We start from the raw sequence: 21464 nt of genomic DNA on the forward strand, positions 1-21464 counted from the left end.
AACCAAAAAAAAAAAAAAAAAAAAAACAAAACCAAAAAAAAAAAGAGCTGGAATTATAGGCATGCACTCTGTACCCAATTTTTAAAAAAGATTTTTGTATGTATGTATGTATGTATACAGTGTTCTTTCTGCATGCATGCCTGAATGCCAGAAAAGGGCATCAGATCTCATTACAGATGGTTGTGAGCCGTCATGTGGTTGCTGAGAATTGAATTCTGGACCTGTAGAACAGCCAGTGCTATTAACCACTGAGCCATCTCTCTAACCCTCTGTACTAAATTTTTTTAAAAAAGATTTTTAAAATTTATTTATTATTTATACAACATTCTGCCTCCATGTATGCCCACACGCCAGAAGAGGGCACCAGATCTCATTACAGATGGTTGTGAGCCACCCTGTGGGTGCTGGGAATTGAACTCAGGACCTCTGGAAGAGCAGCCAGTGCTCTTAACCACCGAGCCATCTCTCCAGCCCTTAAAAAGATTTTTTTAAACATGTGTGTATACTTGTGTTAGTTTGGGTATACTACATAGATCAGGAGCCCATGTGGGCCAGATGAAGGCCCCAGATGCCTTGGAAATGGAACTACAGGAAGCTGTGGTCTCCATGTGAGCCCTGGGAGCTAAATCTGAGTCCCCTGCAAGCACTCTTAGCCTCTGAGCCATCTACACCCCTCTACGCCCAACTGTATGTGGGTGGTGGGGATCCAAACTCACTTGCTCAGCTTTGCCCACTGATCTATATCCCTAGTTCCCAGAAGAGCATTTTGAATGCAGATTTAAAAGCAGTGGCTGTAACAGAAGGCGATTCGCTGAAATGAGGTAGACCAGTTAACTCAAGGGAGCACGGCCCAGTTTTGCGCCATCACGTTTGGTTTCGCCGTATATTTTTCTCGTCAATTTTTCTTTACGCTACATCAATGACTGTTGAAGTAGGTGACCCAGAATGTGTTTTTGGTAGAGAAGTCTGCTTGTGATAAGGTTATTCAGAGCATGACATTAATGGGTAGAAACAAATAGGAAGGAAATCAAGTAGCAATTGCAAAATATTTTATTTTAGGGACCATGTTTTGCAATACACTTATTTGCTGAAAAGCCTCCCGTGGGTGAGAGGAACAGAAAGCTCTCTCTTGTCTATTTTATCACTAGGCTGTCACTGGCTAAGGCATCTACTTCTGTGGAGTAAGTATAGTTTAATAGTATGGCTTAACTAAGACAGCTTAGGAAGAGTTCATTCTTAGGAGGCCGGGTCACTGTTTTGATTCATTTGGTGGCTCGGGAGAGGATTTATTATGAACTTCTAAAATGGAAACTCAATACGATGTGCTAACAGACTAGAAATGGCGAAGTTTTTTTTTATTATTATTTATTTATTTGGCTATATCTCCTTCCTCCTCTCTCCTTCCCATCCTTCCTTTTCAGTGCTGGCGATCAAGTTCAAGTTCAGGACCTTGTATATGACAGGCAGGTGCTCTTCTCTAAGCTACATCATTAGCTGGTCCTTTACATTGTTGTATGTATGTATGTACGTACATACGTATGTATGTAGCATGGGTTCCAATTGGTCTTAATAATAAAACTCTGAGTCAGCTATTGGGGGGTGAGAGCTGAAGGATCAGAGAAGCAGAGTGGCAGCCACTCGAGTTCTTACCTCTGCCAATGCTCAGACCAAAGGGGCATCCTGTCCTCAGACTTACGTCGTCTCTCTGAAACCTCAGACTGCACTGAGCTCCTGTCTCCTCCTGCCCGATAGTCTTCTCTTTGCCTAGCCATATCACTCCTGTCTCCACCCCCCTACTGCTAGGATTAAGGGTGTGTGATCCTGAGTGATAGGATCACCTTTGTGTGAGCTCTGTTTCTCTTTTAGTCTGGATCAATTTCACTGTAGCTCAGGTTGGCCTTGAACTAACAGAGATCCTTCTGTCCCCAAGACCTGAGAGTAAAGAAAGGTGTGTGCCTCCACTGCCTGGCCTCTAGTGGCTTAGCTCTGCACTCTGATCTTCAGGCAAGCTTTACTTTTTATTTTATTTTGTTTGTTTATTTATTTATTTGTTTGTTTATTTATTTATTTATTTATTTATTTATTTATTGCTTTTCGAGACAGGGGTTTTCTGTGTAGCTCTGGAGCTTGTCCTGGAACTAGCTCTGTAGACCAGGCTGGCCTCAAACTCACAAAGGTCTGCCTGCCTCTGCCTCCCGAGTGCTGGGATTAAAGTCTGTGTGCTACTACCGCCCAGCTGCAAGCTTTACTTTTTAAAACACAAACAAAACATCACTACATATGTATACATGTATGCATGTATGTACATGTGTCTGTAGAGACAGAGTCACAGGCAGTCCAGACTGACCTTGAGTTCTTTATGTAGTTGAGAATAACCTTGAATTTATGATCTTCTTGCTTCCATCTCCCAGGTGTTCAGGCCTGGTTTTATACAGTGTTGGGATAGAACCCAGTGCTTCAAGAATGCTAGACAGACACTGTCAGCTGAGCCATAGCTCCAGCTCATCTTGTAATTTTAAAAATTCTTTGTCCAGGCAATGGTGATGCACACCTTTAATCCCAGCACTCAGGAGGCAGAGACAGGTGGATCTCTGCGAGTTCGAGGTCAGCCTGGTCTTCAGAGCAAGTTCTGGGACAGGCTCCAAAGCTATATAGAGAAATCCTGTCTCACAATACAAAAACAAACAAAATTCTTTTATGATATCATGTTTGTGTTTTGTCTGCACGTGTGTCTGTGCAACACTTGCAGAGCTGCCATGTGGGTGCTGGGAATAGGATCCAGGTCCTCTGGAAGAGCAGTCGGTGCTCATGGAGGCCAAAGAGAGCTGGATCCCCTACAATGGGAAGGAGTTGAGGTTCCAGGGAACTGTGAACAGCTTTATGTGGGTCCTGGGAACTGAACTCGGGTTCTCTGCAGGAGCAGTGTGCAGTCTTCACCACAAAGCTATCTCTTCAGCCTCTCATTCTGCAAGATTTTTGTTGTTAGTGTTCTGGTGTGTAGGCCAAATTGGCCATGAACTTGGACTCTTCCCGCCTCAACCTGGAGTTACAGACATGCACTGCCACACCTAGCTGGAAAACTGCTTTACCTGCGCTGGCATTTTTAAATAAATGGACAGTACTCTCTATGAGCTAATTGGTATAATATTTATTATCAGTTACAGAGATACAAAAATGTATATTACAATATTGGCAATTTTCATAAGGCACAACAAAATGAAGCCTGTGCCATTACATATATCTGTGACCCTGTTACTTGAGATGCAAAAGCAGGAAGATGGTGAGTTAAGACTAACCTGGGCTACATACTGGGACTCTGTCTCAAAAATAAAATAAAAAGCTCCAAAACACACACCAAAGAACAAAGGAAGATTCATTAAATGTATCTAGGTCTCTCCAATGACGACTCTGATAAATACGAAATTAAAAACATTTATTTTGCCGGGCGGTGGTGGCGCACGCCTTTAATCCCAGCACTTGGGAGGCAGAGGCAGGCGGATCTCTGTGAGTTCGAGACCAGCCTGGTCTACAAGAGCTAGTTCCAGGACAGGCTCCAAAAACCACAGAGAAACCCTGTCTCGAAAAAACAAAAAAAAATTTATTTTATTTTATGCATATGAATGTTTTGCATATGTGTATGTGTCTGTGCACCATATACATGCCATGCCTGCTGTCTGCAAAAGTCAAAAGAGTGTGCCAGCTACCCTAGAAAATTAGTTTATAGATGGTTGTGAGCCATCATACGGGTACTGGGAATCAAAGCCAGGTATTCTGCAAGAACAACCAGTACTCTTGACCACCGAGTATCTCTTCGACCCCAAGGCAAATTTCTTTTTTTATTTATTTATTTTTTATTTTTCTAGCCGGTTTCTTTGTGTAGTTTTGGCTGTCCTGAAACTTGCTCTGTAGACCCAGCTGGCCTCGAACTCATAGAGATCCACTTGCCTCTGCCTCCTGAGTGCTGGGATTAAAGGTGTGTTGTGTGCCACCACCGCCCAGCTCAGCAAATTTCTTAGCAAAGGAATACATAGACACAGATATTTTGATAGTTTTCTCATGTACTATTTGCATTCTGCCTCTGTCTTCCAGTGCTGGTATTTCAGGCAGGCACTGCTAGACCCAGTTTCTTATGTCAGTGCTGGGTAAAGTCCTCAGCTTTCACAGCAAGAACTTCACTTACGAAGCTATCTCCTAGCCTTGTTAACTGATTATTATTATTATTATTATTATTATTATTATTTTGAGATATAGTCTCACTATGTAGAACAGGGTGGCTTTGAACTCATAGTTCTGCTTGCATTGCCTCTGTCGCCTGAGTGCTGGGATTAAAGGCATGCACCACCACCGCCCAGGCTGATGCTGGTATTAAAGGTATATGCCACCATGCCTAGCTCCAACCCTAATGTTTTAAAAATAAAATCAGTATGTAAAACAAACTTAGTTTCATAAGTTGGGGAATCTTTAAAATGACATAAATACATCACAATGATCACAGTTTACTGTTAAGTTGTTTTATCTTTAAAACAGGCACAGGCTTATTGGCATACTTTTTACTTTAAGTATCTACTGGTTATATTTAGTAAACCCTAGTGTCACACAGTTCAAACTTTAGAAATTAAAGTCCAGGTACAAAAAAGGACTCCGAAAGCTCATTACCCCAAAGCATAACCGGTTAACGGGAAATATTAATGAGGTCAGAGTAAGCATATTTACTCACATTTTAAACCTCTTATGAGTAGCTGTAACACAGTTTAGAACCTTTGTTTTTTTTTTTTAAATATTTATTTATTTATTATGTATACAATATTCTGTCTGTGTATATGTCTGCAGGCCAGAAGAGGGCACCAGACCTCATTCCAGATGGTTGTGAGCCACCATGTGGTTGCCGGGAATTGAACTCAGGACCTTTGGAAGAGCAGGCAATGCTCTTAACCACTGAGCCATCTCTCCAGCCCAGTTTAGAACCTTTGTGAAAGGGAAACTACTTCCTAGGTGCCATGGTTTTCAGAAGGTGGCGAAGCCTCACAGAAGAGCCCCCAGGCTCTCCTGCAGGCATGTTACCTTTCAGTTTACATAAAATCCCTACGAACCTGGCTGTCTGAACATAAAGAAGCTGCAGAGGCAGGCATGCTATCAACCAACTGCAAGAACGGGTGACAGAAAAGGCATGAGAGACAGACACGGCTTTGGAAGACAGAAAACTAGAGTCACATAGAGAAATGGTAAGTGGTCTCAGTATTTGCTATGGACATCTATATGTAGATATCTATGTCTCTAGATACACACATATATCTCTAGTATAATAAATATAATTCATAATAATGTCTATTAATTATTGGAAAGACATGTAAATATTAAATATGTTGCCTAAAAGTAGAGCAATATATATATTTTAGAACTATTTTCTTGTTTTTCTTTTTCTTTCTTTCTTTTTTTTTTTTTATTTTTTTGAGATAAGGTTTCTCTGTGTAGCCCTAGCTGTCCTGGAACTCCTTCTGAAGACCAGGCTTGCCTTGAACTCAGAGATCCACCTGCTGCTGCATCTGTGTGCTGGATTTAAAGGCGTGCACCACTACCTCCCAGCAGAATGATTTCTATTTAAAATGGTTAATGTAAGTGTTACATCTTAAAGGGATAAAAGTGTGATTATGTGGTCCATACTCCACTTATTCTTTGGTAAAGTGAGGCAGAGCCATTTCTTTAAAGTAGAACTGACTGATCTCCATTTAACAATACAGCCCATCAAAAGGTACACAGCAAGCTTAATAATCATCGGCTCCCTTATTTTCTAGGTTATATTTTCCCAAAGTCCCCTTTTCTCCTGAACTTGAATATGCTATGAAATCGTGAACTTTCCCTTTGAGAACCAGCAGTTCGTTTTGCATCTTTAGTATGCTGTTGTCGTACTGAATTCCCTCAAGGGTCTTCTGCATCTCCATTATTTCAGACACCGCCCTTAGCATATCGTCCTCCATGTTAAACATCTGCACAGTGAGGTCTTCCATTTTCTTTTCTGTCCCCATCAGGTCCTGAGAGACTCTGAGGACAGAGTGGATTGCATTTTCTATAGCTGGCAAATGGGCCTTGCACTCTTCAACTTTGGGTTCATAGTTGGCAAGTTTACTGGTCAGCTCCTCATCTCTGGCTAGGAGTGAATGTTGCTCTTCTTCTAGCTTCTCAACGGCTTTTGTGTTGGAGCTGAGCTGTGCCTCTACTCGGAGAAGATCCTCCTCTTCTTGTCTGTTTACTGTTCTGATGTTTCGTAGTGTGCTGTCTTCCAAATCTTTTAGCCGTTCAGTGAGCAGTTTCATTTCTTGCTCAGCTGAGTTAATTTTCATGGTAACTTGAGAATGTATATGCTTTGCTTCTGATTTGAAAGTGGCTGTATTGTTGCTCATTTCTGCCAGGGTTCTCTCCCAGAAATCTGTAATGGTCTGGAATTTCTCATTAAGGCTTTGCATCTTCCGAGTGAGCATCTCTTCACTGTCCTCAATGTCATGTATGGATCTTTGGAGGCCAGACATTTCCTGTTCAAACTGGGTCATCAAAGCCATGGATGGTGCAGCTTCCTGCAGGATACTTTCAGTAGACTCCAGCTGCATTTACGACACAAACAATCCTGAGCTACGTAATCATTTTTATATTAGAGAAACATATTGTAACAGTCAGGAGTACGATATATACAAGGTTCAAATTCTGAAGATACCTAAAATATCCAAGTACACCAGAATCGCATGGACAGAAACATTCGTCATTAATAGTTTTTAACAAATTTAGTAGAGTAGCCCTATGTTGAAAAAATATATTCTTGAACTCATAATCCTAGTTATTTAACATACCTTTTTCATGCGGGCATAGTTGAAAGAAATGATGTTCACGTTTTTGAAGTATACTGGGGTTTCTTTCTTCATGTCAATGGGAAGTAACATAGGTGTCCTTTTCATGGCTATCTGGCTTTTAGGGAACTGCAACCGTGTAAGACTTGCTACCTCTCCCAAAGCCTACAATTTTGTTAGTTTCTGGCTGAAAGAAGACGGGAGCATATCCCCCAAGCAAGTTAATGAATGGATTACCTTGTCTGAAATTAAACTGATGGTAGTCTGTAGTCCTTGAAACTCTCTGCTTTCTATTTGCAGCAATTGGTATTGGTTTTCCAGCTTCGAAAACTTTTCTGATTGTTGAAATACAAGCCTGGAGAAGAAGAAAATAATGACTATCACTCGCTTCTGATAAGAACAGGTGCATTCTCAAAGGGTTGCTGCAGTGTCTGTCAGCTGACTTCACCACCCAGGTGCCTACTGAGTGGGAGGGGAAGATGAGTCAGCATTGCCTCTTTCCAGGGTTCACAGCTCAGTGAGTGAAGCAGGGCAGCATCTCTAATAGATGGACAAAACATATTTTGGAAGAAGTTAGGGTTGAACTATTTGGAATAAAATCTTTGATCTCAAAGCGCAGCACTACTAAGCTGCTACTAAGTCCCTCAAACTATCGTCCAGACTATGTTATCCTTACCTGTAATTGTATGATTCTGGGAAGCCGAGGCAGGAGGACCATAAGTTCAAGGTCATCCTCTATTACGTGTAGTGAGTCTAAGGCTCAAAGGTCAACTGGGGCTACACGAGACTCTGTTTAAAAAAAAGGTTATAATAATAAAAATACAGAAGACAGCCATTGTCAGTGCGAGAGAAGAACACGCAAAGCAGGCTGTAAAAACTCTGTGCTTGACTATGCTCAGCAATGTGCTCACAGCTATACTGTAGTGTCATTCTACAGTAGGGGGACGGCCAGTTGATAACGTGCTGGCCATGTAGGCATGAGGACCTGAGCACCATCCCTAGCACCCATTTAGAAAGCTGAGCGTGGTGGTGCCCTTGTAATCCCAGAGCCAGGGAAGCAGAGACAGGAGGATCTGTCAACCTTAGCTAATCAGTGAGACCCCCATCTTAGTGGGAGGCCCTTACTCAAAGCACAAGGTTGTTGCCTCTGAGGAGGGATGACAGAGGTTGACCTCTGACCTTCACACACATGCACACTTACTCACAGGCACACTCACACACCCACACACAACTAGGGCTGAACACAGTGGCAGGAAGGGTGCTTATCTGACGGGTAAAAGACCCCAGGTTGGAAGCCAGCACATAAGCAAGCAAAGTTAGAGTGGTCTCTTCATCTGGTAAATAGTAAAGAGTAGAAGCAAAAAAGGAAAAAAAAAAAACAAAAACAAACTATCTTTGGGCTGGAGAGAGTCTCAGTGGTTAAGAGCACCGGGCTGCTCTCCTGGAGGACAAGGGTTTTATCCCCAGCACCCACATGGTAGCTCACAACTGTCTATAACTCCAGATCCAGGGGATCCAATGCCCTCTTCTCACCCGTACCGCCACCAGGCACACATGTGATGCACATACCTGCAGGCAAAATATTCACACACATTAAAAAAAGCTACCCCAATCTCTAAGAATCTAATGCTTTACTGAGTTAGCCAGACACCTTATCCTAATCTCTGAAACAATAAATGTCTCGAAAACAACAACAAGAACAAAGTGCCAAGGGCTCAGGATCTAGATTAGTGGTTGCAAATCTTCCCTACATATTGGAACCAATGACCAGACAGCTTTAACACACCCCTAACTGGATCGCCGTTTACAGAAATTCTTAATTAACTAGTCATGGATATGGCTTGGGCACTGAATAGTCTAACAGCTTCCCAGGCAATCAATGCAGCCAAGCTGAGGATCACTTACTGATCATACTTTATAGTACTTTTCTTGTGAAAGACAAGAGACGCCAAAGTTTCTGAGTTGAGAGGCCTCTCAGAGTGCAGCTGTGTGTATCCTCGAAAAGGTGCCTGTGTTTTGAACTTAAAATGGTCTCACCGGATTGACTACTTGTAAGCCTGTGTAAATTTAAAATGGACACGTTTGCTAAACAAATATTTACAGTGTTGGAATAAATAAGTTTCTTTTGATGATGCAGGTTAATGTCTAATCATATAATCCTAGTTTATAGAATTAGCACAGCACTCAGGAGGCAGAGACAGGTGGATCTCTGTGAGTTTGACACCAGCCTGGTCTACAGAGCCAGTTCCAGGATAGGCTCTAAAGCTACAGAGAAACCCTGTCTCAGAACGCCGCCCCCCCCAAAGGAATTAGAAGAGATCAATTTCTCTTTTGTGCATTTATATATCTTTTAAGCAAAACCTATGTAAAAAGCATGATTTTCCTAATTTTTAAAGTTGGATGATGATTAGACAATTTCTCTCTCTCTCTCTCTCTCTCTCTCTCTCTCTCTCATCTATCTATCTTTTTTTTTTTCATTTTTGTTGTTGCTGGGAACAAACCTAGAACCTGGGGCATCCTGGGCGAGTACTCCCCTACATCCCATAATTGCTTCTGTCATATCATAATTTTAAGTGTTTTCCCTCTTTAGTAGCATAGACTTACCGCCCAGTAAATGAGCTCATTTCAGTGACTAGTTTTATTACATGTTATTGCATGTGTTACTCCACACACTTATCCCACAGAGGAGTAAGTTTACTCAGAACAGAAACATTACTACAGGAGGCTTTGAGTAAAAGTTGATCCATTATAAAAATGCCTTACTGAGCCTGGAAAAGACGGTTCAATGATTAAGAGCTTTTGCTGTTATTCCAGAAGACCCAATTCAGTTCCCAGCAATGATGTCCAGAGGCAGACACCACACAGGCGCACACAGACACACACACACAGACACACACACAGAGATTTAAAAAAATAAAATTAAGCGTTACACCTTTTTTCTCTTTTGTTTTTGTTAAGTTTGTTTTTGGAGGCAGTGTCTCATGTAGCCCAGGCTGGCCTCAAACCACTGTATAACCTGGATTAGCCTCTTGAACCCCTGATCTTCTCGTCCCAGCCTCCCAAGTACTGAGATTATAGGAATGAACAACTAATGCCTGGCTGAAGGCTTTTGATTTTATTAGACATTTTAATGCTATCTACTGCTGGCTTTCTCTTCAGATTCAAGCATTAAGCAAGGCTTGAATAGTGCCAGGTGAGTGCAAATACCTCTGATACTTTTCTCCTCCTTCTCCTTTAGGTTAGCCTCTTGCCAAAGTAAGAGTCCCCCTTGTTACAAGTAGACAATACAAACAAGCAAAAAGCAGCATGCCACTGACTTAGTGCCAGTGAGGAGGAGAAAAAGACGGTCCACAGTGCTGATGACTTATAACGCATTTTCCACCCGTAGATGCTGTGGGATGTCTGTGCACTGTGTGAAGGTGTATTGCTGTGATCAGTGTAATCAAGAGCTGAATGGCCAATAGCTAGGCAGGAAGAGGTTAGGTGGGACTTCTGGGACAGAGAGGATTCAGGGAAGAAGAAAGGCGGAATCACCAGCCAGGTGCAGAGGAAGCAGAGTGGGCAGTAGAGAGTAAAGGTAACCAGCCACGTAAAAGAATGTAGATTAAAAGATAAGGGTTAATTTAAGATATAAGATATAAGATATAAGATATAAGATATAAGAACTAGTTAAGAACAAGGTTGAGCTTTTATAATTAATAATAAGTCTTGGTGTCATTATTTGGCTGGCAGGACAGATAAAGACTCATTATATGTTTATATTTCATAAATATGGACTCATTTGAAATTATGGAAGAAAATGGTTTATTTTCTAGAAGTCAAGAAAGTATGCCCAAAGAGGGCTGCTTCGGCCCTGAAGAATCATGTTCTTCAAATGGTATCAGGTTTATGCCCAAGGTGTTTTATTCCTGTTAATGAGCCAGAGGCATCTTCTGACAGGAGCAATTCCCAGTCTTTGTCTTTAGACAAGGTTGTCAAAGACCTGAAATTAGAGTCTACTAATACAGCTTCTAGCAGAAGAAAGGGCCGATTCAGAACTGGTATGTGTGTTTACCTACATGTATGTATGTATGTATTTATGTATATATGTATGTATGCATATGTATCACACATATGCCTGGTGCATGAGGAGGCTAGAAGTGGGGGTCAGAAGCTATAGACAGCTGTGAGTCACTATGTAGAGCTGGGAACAGAATCGGCATCCTCTCTGCAAGAACAGCAAGTACTCTTAACCACTAAGCCATCGATCTTCTCCAGTCCTCCTTTCTCGGAATTTTCATTTATTTTCAAGACAGGGTCCCACAGTGTAGTCCTGGCTAGCCTGGAACTTACTATGTAGACTAGGTTGGCCTCCAACTCACTGAGATCTGCCTGTCTCTGGTTCCTGAGTGCTGGGATTAGAGGTGTGGGCCACTATGCCCAGCTTCGGAAACTTGATCTTATTTTGGGTTGATACTGAAGGGAGGCAAACACATCACACAGGCTAAGTAGCTAGGCTGTTTTGTCTCTGCACTTACTGGTTGTATAACCAACCACCTTGGACAAATTAATTGTTTGGTTTGCTAGTGTATCCTCACCTAGAAGGCAGGGACAAGAATATCTCACAGGGGTTTTGGAGACATAAAACAGGTTCGTATTGATAGAACACAAGAGCAATGCTCGGAGTGTAACAAATCACTCAGGACCTCAGCACCCGCTGTTTAGTTCTGCCCCAGTGTCTTCCCTTTGGAGGGCAGGGGTGAGGCTCAGGGTGTCTTGGATGCTCCTTAGCCCTTCTTTTGGACCCCTTTGTGCTCTTTCCCATCTGTCCTCCATGCCAACGCTGCCTGCTTAAAGGCGCGAGATTCCCTTCTGTTTGCTCTGGTTGAAGCTGTAAGCCTACCACTGAACTCGAAGCTGGACAGGGGGCTGGTTTGGTAACAAATGAAGCAGGGGATGGATTGATCATCTGTAAGTATCCATGGCAGCAGGACTTCGTTTTGGACCTTCTTCACTATCAGAAAGGTAAGGCCTTAAGTGTTAGATGTAGGAGAAAGAGACCCAGAAAGCAAACCAGCTTTCAGTGTAGGCCTTCCAAAAGCAATCTTCCTTACCCCTTCACATCCATGAAGTCTATCAGGACTTCGCACAAATTGAGGACCCCGTGTTAATGAACGGTGCACAGCATAATCTCTGAGTGAGTTCTTCCGTGGTGGCAGACAGCTGACTGAGAACTTATGACTAAGGGATTTCTCTGCCTCTTTCAACTTAATGAGAAAGAGTACATAATCACAGGAAGCAGTTATTATGTATGGTTCATTACAGGGCCACTATTAGGGTCAACGACCATCCATTGTTTCATAGCATCTCCAGCTACCTAGTATTTAAGGGAACACTGACTATATTCCATTATTTAATTTTTCAAAAACATTTATTATGTTTACAGTGTTCTGTCTGCACATATGCCTGCAGGCCAGAGGAGGGAACCAGATCTCATTACAGATGATTTTGAGCCACCATGTGGTTGCTGGGAATTGAACTCAGGACCTCTGGAAGAGCAGCCAGTGTTCTTAAGTGCTGAGTCATTTCTCCAGCCCTTATATTCTATTATTTAAAACCAGGGCAAGGTTGGGAATGGTGGCCCATGCCTGTAATCCCAGTCCTTGGAGGAGGAAGTACCAGGATTGCCATGAGTTTGAGGCTAGACTGGGTTACAATCTACCTACCCTAAGACTCAGCAATACCACTCTTGTGTATATACTTAGTCCTTAATTGTGGAGCTGTATGGGAAGGATTGGGAGGTGTGGCCTTGTGTTGCAGAATATTTGTTTACACTGTGAAGACGTGTCTCTGCTAAGGCGCCTCCCAACTGGTTTAATGAAGAGCTAAATAACCAATAGCTGGGCAGGAAGAGGTTTGGCTGGACATCTGGGGACAGAGAGGACTCTGGGAAGAAGAGAGGAGATGCCAGGAGACACGGAGAGGAAGCAGGAGGTACAAGGTATGAGAGGTAACACCACGTGATAGAACGTAGATTAATAGAAATGGGTTAATTTAAGTTATAAGAGCTAGTTAGGAACAAGCCTACGCTAAAGGCCGAGCCTTCATAATTAAGAAGAAATCTCCATGTCATTACTTATGAGCTGGTTGCCCCCAAAATGTCCGATTGCAGCCTTGTTGGAAGAGGTGTGTCACTGGGTGAGCTTTGAGGTTTCAAAGCCCTTCCCATTTCTCTGTTAGTACACTCTCTGCTTCTTGCTTGGGGATCGGATTTAAGAACTCCACTACTGCTCCAGTGGTATGCCTACTCGGCACGAGGCTCCCCTCCAATCATGGACCAACCCTCTGGAACCTCTGAATTACATGCTCTTATAAGTTGCCTTGGTCATGGTGTTTTGTTGTGGCAACAGAAAAGTAACTAAGACAGAAAGTAAATTTAAACTTCAGTGGAAAGGTGAAAGCAATATACCTTTAGATTTGTCATGTACCTTGTACTTCCCAAACAATCTTCCAAACATTTATGGTTTCTGAGGACACACTGTCATCGGTGCAAGAGTTTGAGATCTTTGCCCCCTGCCTAGCTTAAGCGTACCAAGTATGAGATGGAAAAGCAGTTTATGCTGATACAATTATTTTCTGTTTTAACAACCAGAATAGACTAAGTACAGTATTTAATAATATCTGGCGGGTCAATTTCTAGATCCTGAAGTATGCGTTAGAGGCTTACCTATGTGTTGTGTAGTGAGATCAATGACTGTTAAAACTCCAGAGTGCCATTAGCAATTTTATGAGATGGGAAATATTTGAGACACACTTGCAAACAGCCTGCTAGGTTAAAGTTTGTCCCTAAATTTACCATAAATATTTTCTTATAAACAGCACATATATTCCAGTCTAGGGCTAAAATACTTCCCAAGAACAACTAACCATTAGCTGTTCTTGTAACAGTCATAGGCTCTACCCACTTAAAGAATGCATAACCTTTGTTTTTTTTTTTTTTTTGATAAAGCTGGGAACGGAACCGAAGGCCTCATGTACATCAGGCAAGTCCCTTACCACCGAGCTACACTCTAGCTTCATAATTTTGATCTGGCATTTTAAAAATCACTTTGCAAAGACAGAGCTCAGCTTATACAAAAATCTTTCTAACGAGTAACATGTTTTGCCTTTCTATTCCCTAACACCACATTCCTGAGATGAAGCATGACTTTTCAAGTTTTATTCTTAGTTTCCCTTTGAAGCTCGAGGGTGTGAGTGTGTGTGTGTGTGTCTGCGTGTCAGAGGCGGGGGCTGGTTGTCTTTCTCAGTTGCCCTCCACTTTATGACTATTTTTCATTTGTGTGTGGGGTCTCAGATGTTTCACTGAGCATGTGTGGGGGTAAGAGGACAACTTTTAGGACTCGATTCTCTTCTTCCACCTCGTGGGTGCAGGGGATGGAATTCAGGCTGTCCTTTGGTTTGGCTGGGCAGGAGCATTTACCAGATAAGCCATCTTGCTGGCCTTGTTGAACACCTTTTTGAACTCTCACAGAATCTCTGAAAATGCTGAATGAGTTTTGTGATATAGTTTACTTCATGAGTTATGAGGCTTTCTCTAAGTAAAGGGAACTGCATTAATAAATTTAACATCTAAAACCACTAAATTTAACTAAATAAATTAAGCAGTGGTTCTCAACTTTCTTAATGCTGTGACCCTTTAATACAGTTCCTTATGTTGTGGTGACCCCCAACCACAAAATTATTTTCATTGCTACTGTAATTTTGCTACTGTTATGAATCGTAAATATCTGTTATGTGACCCCAAAGGGGTTGCGACACACAGGTTGAGAACCGCTGTCCTAGAGTGAACCAACTCAGAAATATTCTTTTCCAATCCAAAATGTACCATGCCCCCCTTTTACCTAAAAAAGGGCTCACATTTTAAGGCATGAGTAGTTTATTTAAAACAGCAAATCCAACACATTTATTCTCTTCTGATCGAAATTAATATATTCTGCAAACACTAATAACATCATTAAATAAGTCCCTTTTAAAGAGAACAGTGATCCCCATTTCATTTTAATAAATTTTTATAAACTGTAACAACAACAACCCAGTAAACAAGAAGGGCATGGTGGCAAATACCTGTAATCTAGCACTTGGGAGGTGAAGGCAGGTGGATCAGGGGTTCAATGTCATCTTCAGCTACACAGTGAGTTCCAGCCCAGCCTAGGCTACCTAAGACCCTGTCTCAAAAAAACCAAACCAACCACCCAACCATACACCCTCCAAGACCCCAGGTCTTGGGGTGTCACCAGTAAACTAAAATGGAAATGTACTAGCATTAAAATGTTCTAGACTGAAGGCTATCCGGAGTCGCTTCTGAATCTATTAGCTCTCTTACTAAGTGATTATCAATGATGAAAATGTATTAATGTATCAGTTTTGTTACGAAGATGCAGTAGGGAAGAAAACAAAGTCAGTCTTTAAGATTATTCCATATTACACGAATACATCACCAATATATGCTTGGTTTCAACACTACGGATGTTTAGTCTTAAGTGAAAACAAGTATCCTTTACAATGCTACATACCGTTCAGACTGTAATTAAGGAATAAGGCTATTGTCTCCGGGTTGGAGCGATGGCTCACTTGCTCAGAGCATGCATGCCTGGTGGCTTACAATCATTTGTAACCTCAGCTCTTGGGATCTGACACCCTCTCGTGGGTTCCTTGCACGCCTTCACACACGTGCACACATGCCTTCACATACATACACACACTCATATATATATACATACAAAATCTTTTTTAAAAAGGACTATAGTTTTAATGTAGGCACACTGTTCTAAATATGAGGATGCCTCATCAGCATTTATTGCTCAGCAACAACGAACTCTTTTTTAGGCTCCAGACATTTCCCTGGTGCGTTTCTTTTGGGGTGGGGTGGGGGTGGGGCAAACTCATCCGCAAAGTTGCAGAGTGGACGGGAAGTAGCGGTTTTCAGCTATGTGCAAACTTGTGACGTGTGGACAGTAGGCGCGGAATAAAGTGTGCACCGCGTCTCTGGTGACTCGTTCCCAGACTTTCGGGGACAGCGACAGGAGCATGCTAGCTAGCAGAACAGTTAAGTGAGCGCATTCAAGCAAGAGTGGGTAGGCGGCCTGCGGCACCGAGCACTTACCAGGCCAGGCCCAAGCACGTCGCCAGCGACAGCAGGCTGAGCCCGGTGCGGGGGTCCGCCCAGCCCGCGCCTCCCCTCGCCTCGGGGTTCTTCCTGCCATCGCTCCGCTTCTCGGGCTCGCCGGCAGCCCCCTTGGGCCCCGGCTTCTTCCGGCTCTTCACCTCGGACATGTCTGGAACCCTAAAGACCTCCAAGCCCGGGATGCCTCAGCGGGGGTACCGTGGGACGTGGCTGCAGCTCGGCTTCAGGAGCCCCGCCCCATCCCAGCTTTGATCCCGCCCACCGAACAACTCCGCCCCTCGGCTCGCCTCGCCTCCCGCCTCCGGGTTCCGCTACCAGACCGAGTAGGGGAAATTCAGACCCGCGGGCGCGCGCCGGCTGCGGGGACGCGACGAGAGGGGCGGGGCCGAGCTACCAGGTCCGGGGCTGGGCGCGCCCCCGCGTCTTAGCCCCGCCCCTCCGCGCACGCGATGATGCAATCCCAGGGCCTGCGGGCACGCGCCGAGGGTAGCGTCGGTAGCGGGGTGGCGCGCGCGGGGCGGCCGGCCCTCTGGCGGCGGATTTGCGTGCGCGGGCGCGCGCCGTCCGGGCTGGGCTGGGCGGGGCCCAGAGGTGTTTGAGCGCCCCGCGGGCCTGAGGCGTAGATCCAGAGGTTGCGAGTGGGCGAGGCGGCGCTGTCCGCGCTCCGAGGGGTGGGAGACGGGGGTCGGCGGCGGGAGGTGTGTGCGGTCGGCGATCGGAGACGATCGGAAACGATCGGAGACCGTCGCGTCAGCCTTCGGAGCGGCGTCCGCTTCCCGCCCGGGCAGCTCCCGTCGGAGGGGAGACGCGGCGGCCGGAGTGGCAGTGCTTTTGTGTTTGGGTCGAGCGAGGTCTCTCGGGTGCGGCCCGAGGCAACCGGTGGGGTCAGCCCGCCGAGGTGACCGTCCCTCGCCGTCGCTCGCAAGTCCCGGGCATCCCCCTGCGCCCCGAGCGACCGATGCCCAGGTGAGGCACCTGAGGTATCGGGACCTGCCAGGGGCGCGGGGTCGCTGGAAGAGCAGCTGGGAGCCCCGGTGCACTAAGGCGACCGAGCCTCAGCTTCGGACCCTCCCGGGGCTCCTCTTCCCAGCACGACCTCGGTGCAAAGGTTTTGGGTAAGTTTACCTCCCCTCTCGCACTCTCTCTCCCCACCCCATCTAGACAGGTCCTTGGTGAGAGTTCTGTTGTAGAACCCGGGGACTGAAGATAAGGGAAGCGGGATATTTGATCATTCTGCTCCCGTGCCAGGAAGAGAAATTATGTAAGGAGGAAGTAGTCCTGGACAGACAGACTTTATTTTGTGTTCTATGTCTCCGAACAGTTTGACTTTCTCTTTTGATGTGGCCTCCAGAGGTGTGGCACCGGGAGTTTGCCCATAGCATTTCAGTTTGTGTAAAGTTTGAAAAAAGTGTTTAGTAAGTTTAATAAGGCTAGAGATTATTGGAAATTAGTTGCAAACGTGTGGTTTTGTTTAACTGTTAGACATAACCAAATATCCTTTGTGAGAATGAATTTCACAACTGTCAGTTTCGAGACTAAAACTGTTAACGTTGGAAATGATAGTCTTGTTTCTGATTTCTTTTCTCCTCCAGTTAATTTCATTCCCCTCCTGGGCATTTTGCAGACCTTGGCAAGCAGAAACAGATGCATTTTTTTTTTTAAAAAAAATTAATTTTTGCAAGTTCTACATTTGATGACTTTCCAAAGACAATTTTTTTTTTTTTGAAGTTGAATGATACCCCTCTTCTGAGCTCTCTGAATGACTTCGTGCCCATCTTTGGTTTTGCATTAGGATAGTCACATTCTGATTGCCTCTCTTTTTGTTCTGGTAGACTGTGAATTTTTTCAGGGATATGAGTATCAGGATGTGTTGAAAGAGGGCTGAAATTATGTAGCACTGGTGGTAGATTGTTTGCCCACCCTGCAAATTAAGGCGGTTGGTTCAATCCCTAGCAACACACACACACACACACACACACACACACACACACACACACACACACCATGTATTGAAGGAATGATTAAGCCTATTTAACACGTTCACACTTTAATACATAGGATGGAGTTCTGTTAATGTTTTAGAACTTGCAAACAGTCAGAACTGGGCTTTATACTTGTGGAATAATTTCCATTATATTTTAGGGAACTTGTTAGGAAATGAAACTATCTTTCTGTAAAGAATATCATCCTTTGTTACCATAGTCCAAGCAATGACGTCGGAGGGTATTTCCTGTGGTTCTGTGAGTATGTGCTTTCTGGTGAAGATCTGGGGCTGACAACTCCTTTGAGAACTCAGAGCAGCAATGCCACTTGGTTGTAAGTTGGATAAAGGAAACAAGTTTTAAAACTTTAGGTATGGTAACTTTTACAGAACCTCGACTTAAGAAAAGGAAGAATTTTTACTGTAAAAAGTGGCAATGTCTATCGAAAAGAATGACTATAAAATTATAAAAGAAAGCCAAAATCTTGCTACTCAGCCTCCCAAACACTGATGAACAGCATTTAAGCATCCTCTTATAGATTGATGAGCTAGAACACATTTTGTGCTATTTAGGATTTTATTTCTCTTTTTTAAATCACCAGTGCCAGAAACATCTTTCCTTGTCAGTACATATAATGCATAGAGATATGTGCTATGTAATTTAAAATGGCTATGTAATGTTCAATTTTAAATAGAAACATAATTAAGAAATAAGAAGTCAGGCAGAGGTGGCACACGCCGTTAATCCTAGCCCTTGAGAAGCAGAGGCAGGTAGATCTCTGAGGTCTCTGAGTTCGAGGCCAACCTAATCTACAGAGCTAGTTTCAGGACAAGCAAAGGCTGCACAGAAAAACCCTGTCTCATAAAACCAAAGGAAAAAAAAATCTTTTTTTTTTTTTGTTTTTGTTTTTTTTTTGTTTTTTTGTTTTTTGAGACAGGGTTTCTCTGTAGCTTTGGTGCCTGTCCCGGAACTAGCTCTTGTAGACCAGGCTGGCCTCGAACTCCCAGAGACCCGCCTGCCTCTGCCTCCTGAGTGCTGGGATGAAAAAAAAACTTTTTTTCTTTGCATTTCTTGATTACATGTCATGTTTCTTGTCATGACAAGTGTGTTGATATGTTGTCTGTAGCTCATGCTTAGCAGTGAAGCGAGAACACAGACTGAAGGACAATGGATGCAAAGGCCCGGAATTGTTTGCTTCAACACAGAGAGGCTCTGGAAAGGGACATCAAAACATCCTACATCATGGATCACATGATCAGCGACAACGTTTTGACGGTAGTCGAGGAGGAAAAAGTGAGGAGCCAGGTAAAGCCCTCTGAGGCGTTCTATATATATGTCTTTAAAGTTTCCGGTGCCCTCAGGACTTGGGCCAGTCTCCGCTAATTTGTGCTGCTGATGTATCCACGGCTGCATCCTTACCTATCTCACTTTTCCCAGACCACTCAGTACCAACGAGCCGCTGCTCTGATCATGATGATACTCAATAAAGACAACTGTGCCTACATTTCATTCTATAACGCTCTCCTGCACGAGGGATATAAAGACCTTGCCGCCCTTCTTCACAGTGGCCTTCCTCTCATCTCTTCTTCCAGTGGCAAAGACACAGACGGCGGGCTAACGTCATTTGGTGTGTATCCCTGATACCCCGCGTCCCGGCGCTGTCGTCATCGTGGCTCTGTTGTTTGCAGGTTTGATTGCAGTTGAACTGCTGGAGAGTGTATTTCCGTTCCCGGAAGGAAGCAGGCGCAGAAATAGTTTAAGTTCAAATCTGAATTATTTGTGTCCATGTTGATACAGGTTTTTCTTGTGCAGTGAACTACTTACTGTTGAGGGGTAGCATATGCGCTCTGAATTCTAGAGCTAATACGAGCGTTTGCAGGGAGTCAGTTATTTTCTTTATTTGCGTGTTAGATAGAGTTTATAAGACAGGAAAAGAATTTCTATTTTTTATTTATTTATTTATTTTTAAATATTTATTTATTATGTATACAATATTCTGTCTGTGAGTATGCCTGAAGGCCAGAAGAGAGCACCAGACCTCATTACAGATGGTTGTGAGCCACCATGTGGTTCCTGGGAATTGAACTCAGGACCTTTGGAAGAGCAGGCAATGCTCTTAACCTCTGAGCCATCTCTCCAGCCCAGGAAAAGAATTTTTAAAAATTTACATTTTTTTTAAAAAAAATTCATCTTATGCGTCTGCCTGCTTTACCTGCATGTATGCCTGTGCACTGTGTGTATGCCAGGTGTCCTCAGAGGCCAGAAGAGGACGTTGGATCTTCTAGAACTAGAGTTACATACCATTGTGAGCGGCCATGTGGGTGCTGGGAATGGAACCCTGGTCCTCTAGAAGAACAGCCAGTGCTGTTAACCATTGAGCCATATCTCTCCAGCCCAGAAGCCTATGTTTTTGAATGGAATTCCATAACCATTGTTCCCTTTACATTCTTTCCAGTGTTAACAAGTTTTTCACATTTATTTATTGTGTGAGCCATGGAGCCCACGAAGAAGTCAGAGGACAACCTGCGGACTTGAACTCAGTTCCTCAGACTAGGCAGCCTGTTGAACCATTTTGTTGTCCTCATCCTTCCCGTTTTCTTTTTTTTTTTGTGGCGCTTGGGATTAAACCCACAATCCTGAACTTGCAAACTCAGCCGCTGGACTATCCCCTTGGTCCTTCCCATTGTTCGACACAGACAAAAGAGGCTGGAGGGTCAGGGAGTGATCGTGTGTATAAGGCAGGGATAGATGGAGACTTCCACTGTGTGTCGTGATCTTGAAGACTATAATATGCTTACTCCTGTTCTTTGTGTTATGAGACATTGGAAGGGTGAAATTCATACCTAATTTTTTTAAATAAAATTTTGATATTCGTCTAAGCATCAGCCTCGCTTATTACTCACAAGTTTTGAAATTTTGTTCATCCGTACTTGTTTGGGCTTTCAGTGAGGACCGTGCTGTGTGAAGGTGGAGTACCACAGAGGCCGGTGGTTTTCGTTACTAGAAAGAGGCTGGTGAAGGCGATTCAGCAGAAGCTCTGGAAGCTGAGTGGCGAGCCAGGGTGGGTCACCATATATGGAATGGCGGGCTGTGGGAAGTCTGTGCTAGCTGCCGAAGCGGTTCGAGATCACGCCCTCTTAGAAGGTAAGTTTCATCACTGCAACACTGCTTTTCAAGATTTTGTTTATTTGAGCACTGAAATTCTTATTTATTGTTGCTCTTAGGCATTCCTGTGGTTGCTGGTAATAAATGACCACAAATTTAGTGACTTTAAGTAACGTACATCTCTTGTCTTAAGGTTCTTTTTCTTTTAAACTAGATTGGAGTCAAAGTGTTAAGACTGAATTCATCTGGAAGCACTTGGGACAATTTCTGTCCTTGATTTGTTTACCTCCAAGAGGGAGCCTCTATTTCCTTACCTCATAGCTCCACCTTCAAACCCAGCAGTGCATAGCATTAATCTTCCTCTTTTTGCCTACCTCT

At 43.7% G+C, this 21464-nt stretch overlaps 2 protein-coding genes across 4 annotated transcripts in view; one reads left to right on the top strand and one right to left on the bottom strand.

Annotated features, from left to right (window-relative positions):
* The window catches only part of Ikbip (IKBKB interacting protein), a 19473-nt gene extending 3304 nt beyond the window's left edge, over positions 1 to 16169 (bottom strand). The window contains exons 1-3 of one of the 2 annotated variants that reach the window (XM_050145654.1): positions 15979 to 16169; positions 7074 to 7191; positions 3129 to 6596 (exon numbers count right to left, since the gene is read on the bottom strand). In XM_050145654.1, the coding sequence (XP_050001611.1) occupies positions 5763 to 6596; positions 7074 to 7191; positions 15979 to 16148 (1122 nt within the window). In that variant the 5' untranslated portion in view covers positions 16149 to 16169 and the 3' untranslated portion in view covers positions 3129 to 5762. Of the gene's footprint in view, positions 1 to 3128; positions 6597 to 7073; positions 7192 to 15978 lie in introns of those variants that run through there. The other variant, XM_050145656.1, reaches the window with a different exon arrangement.
* A 500-nt stretch (positions 16170 to 16669) lies between these two features.
* Apaf1 (apoptotic peptidase activating factor 1) overlaps positions 16670 to 21464 on the top strand; it is a 65393-nt gene continuing 60598 nt past the window's right edge. The window contains exons 1-4 of one of the 2 annotated variants that reach the window (XM_050145653.1): positions 16670 to 17114; positions 19108 to 19286; positions 19419 to 19608; positions 20928 to 21125. In XM_050145653.1, coding sequence (XP_050001610.1) covers positions 19149 to 19286; positions 19419 to 19608; positions 20928 to 21125 — 526 coding nt within the window. In that variant the 5' untranslated portion in view covers positions 16670 to 17114; positions 19108 to 19148. The remainder of the gene's footprint in view (positions 17115 to 19107; positions 19287 to 19418; positions 19609 to 20927; positions 21126 to 21464) is intronic. The other variant, XM_050145652.1, reaches the window with a different exon arrangement.

The sequence above is a fragment of the Alexandromys fortis genome, unplaced genomic scaffold, assembly GCF_014885135.2.
Source record: "Alexandromys fortis isolate MF-2015 unplaced genomic scaffold, M_Fortis_MF-2015_v1.1 scaffold_50, whole genome shotgun sequence".
Lineage (NCBI taxonomy): Eukaryota > Metazoa > Chordata > Mammalia > Rodentia > Cricetidae > Alexandromys > Alexandromys fortis.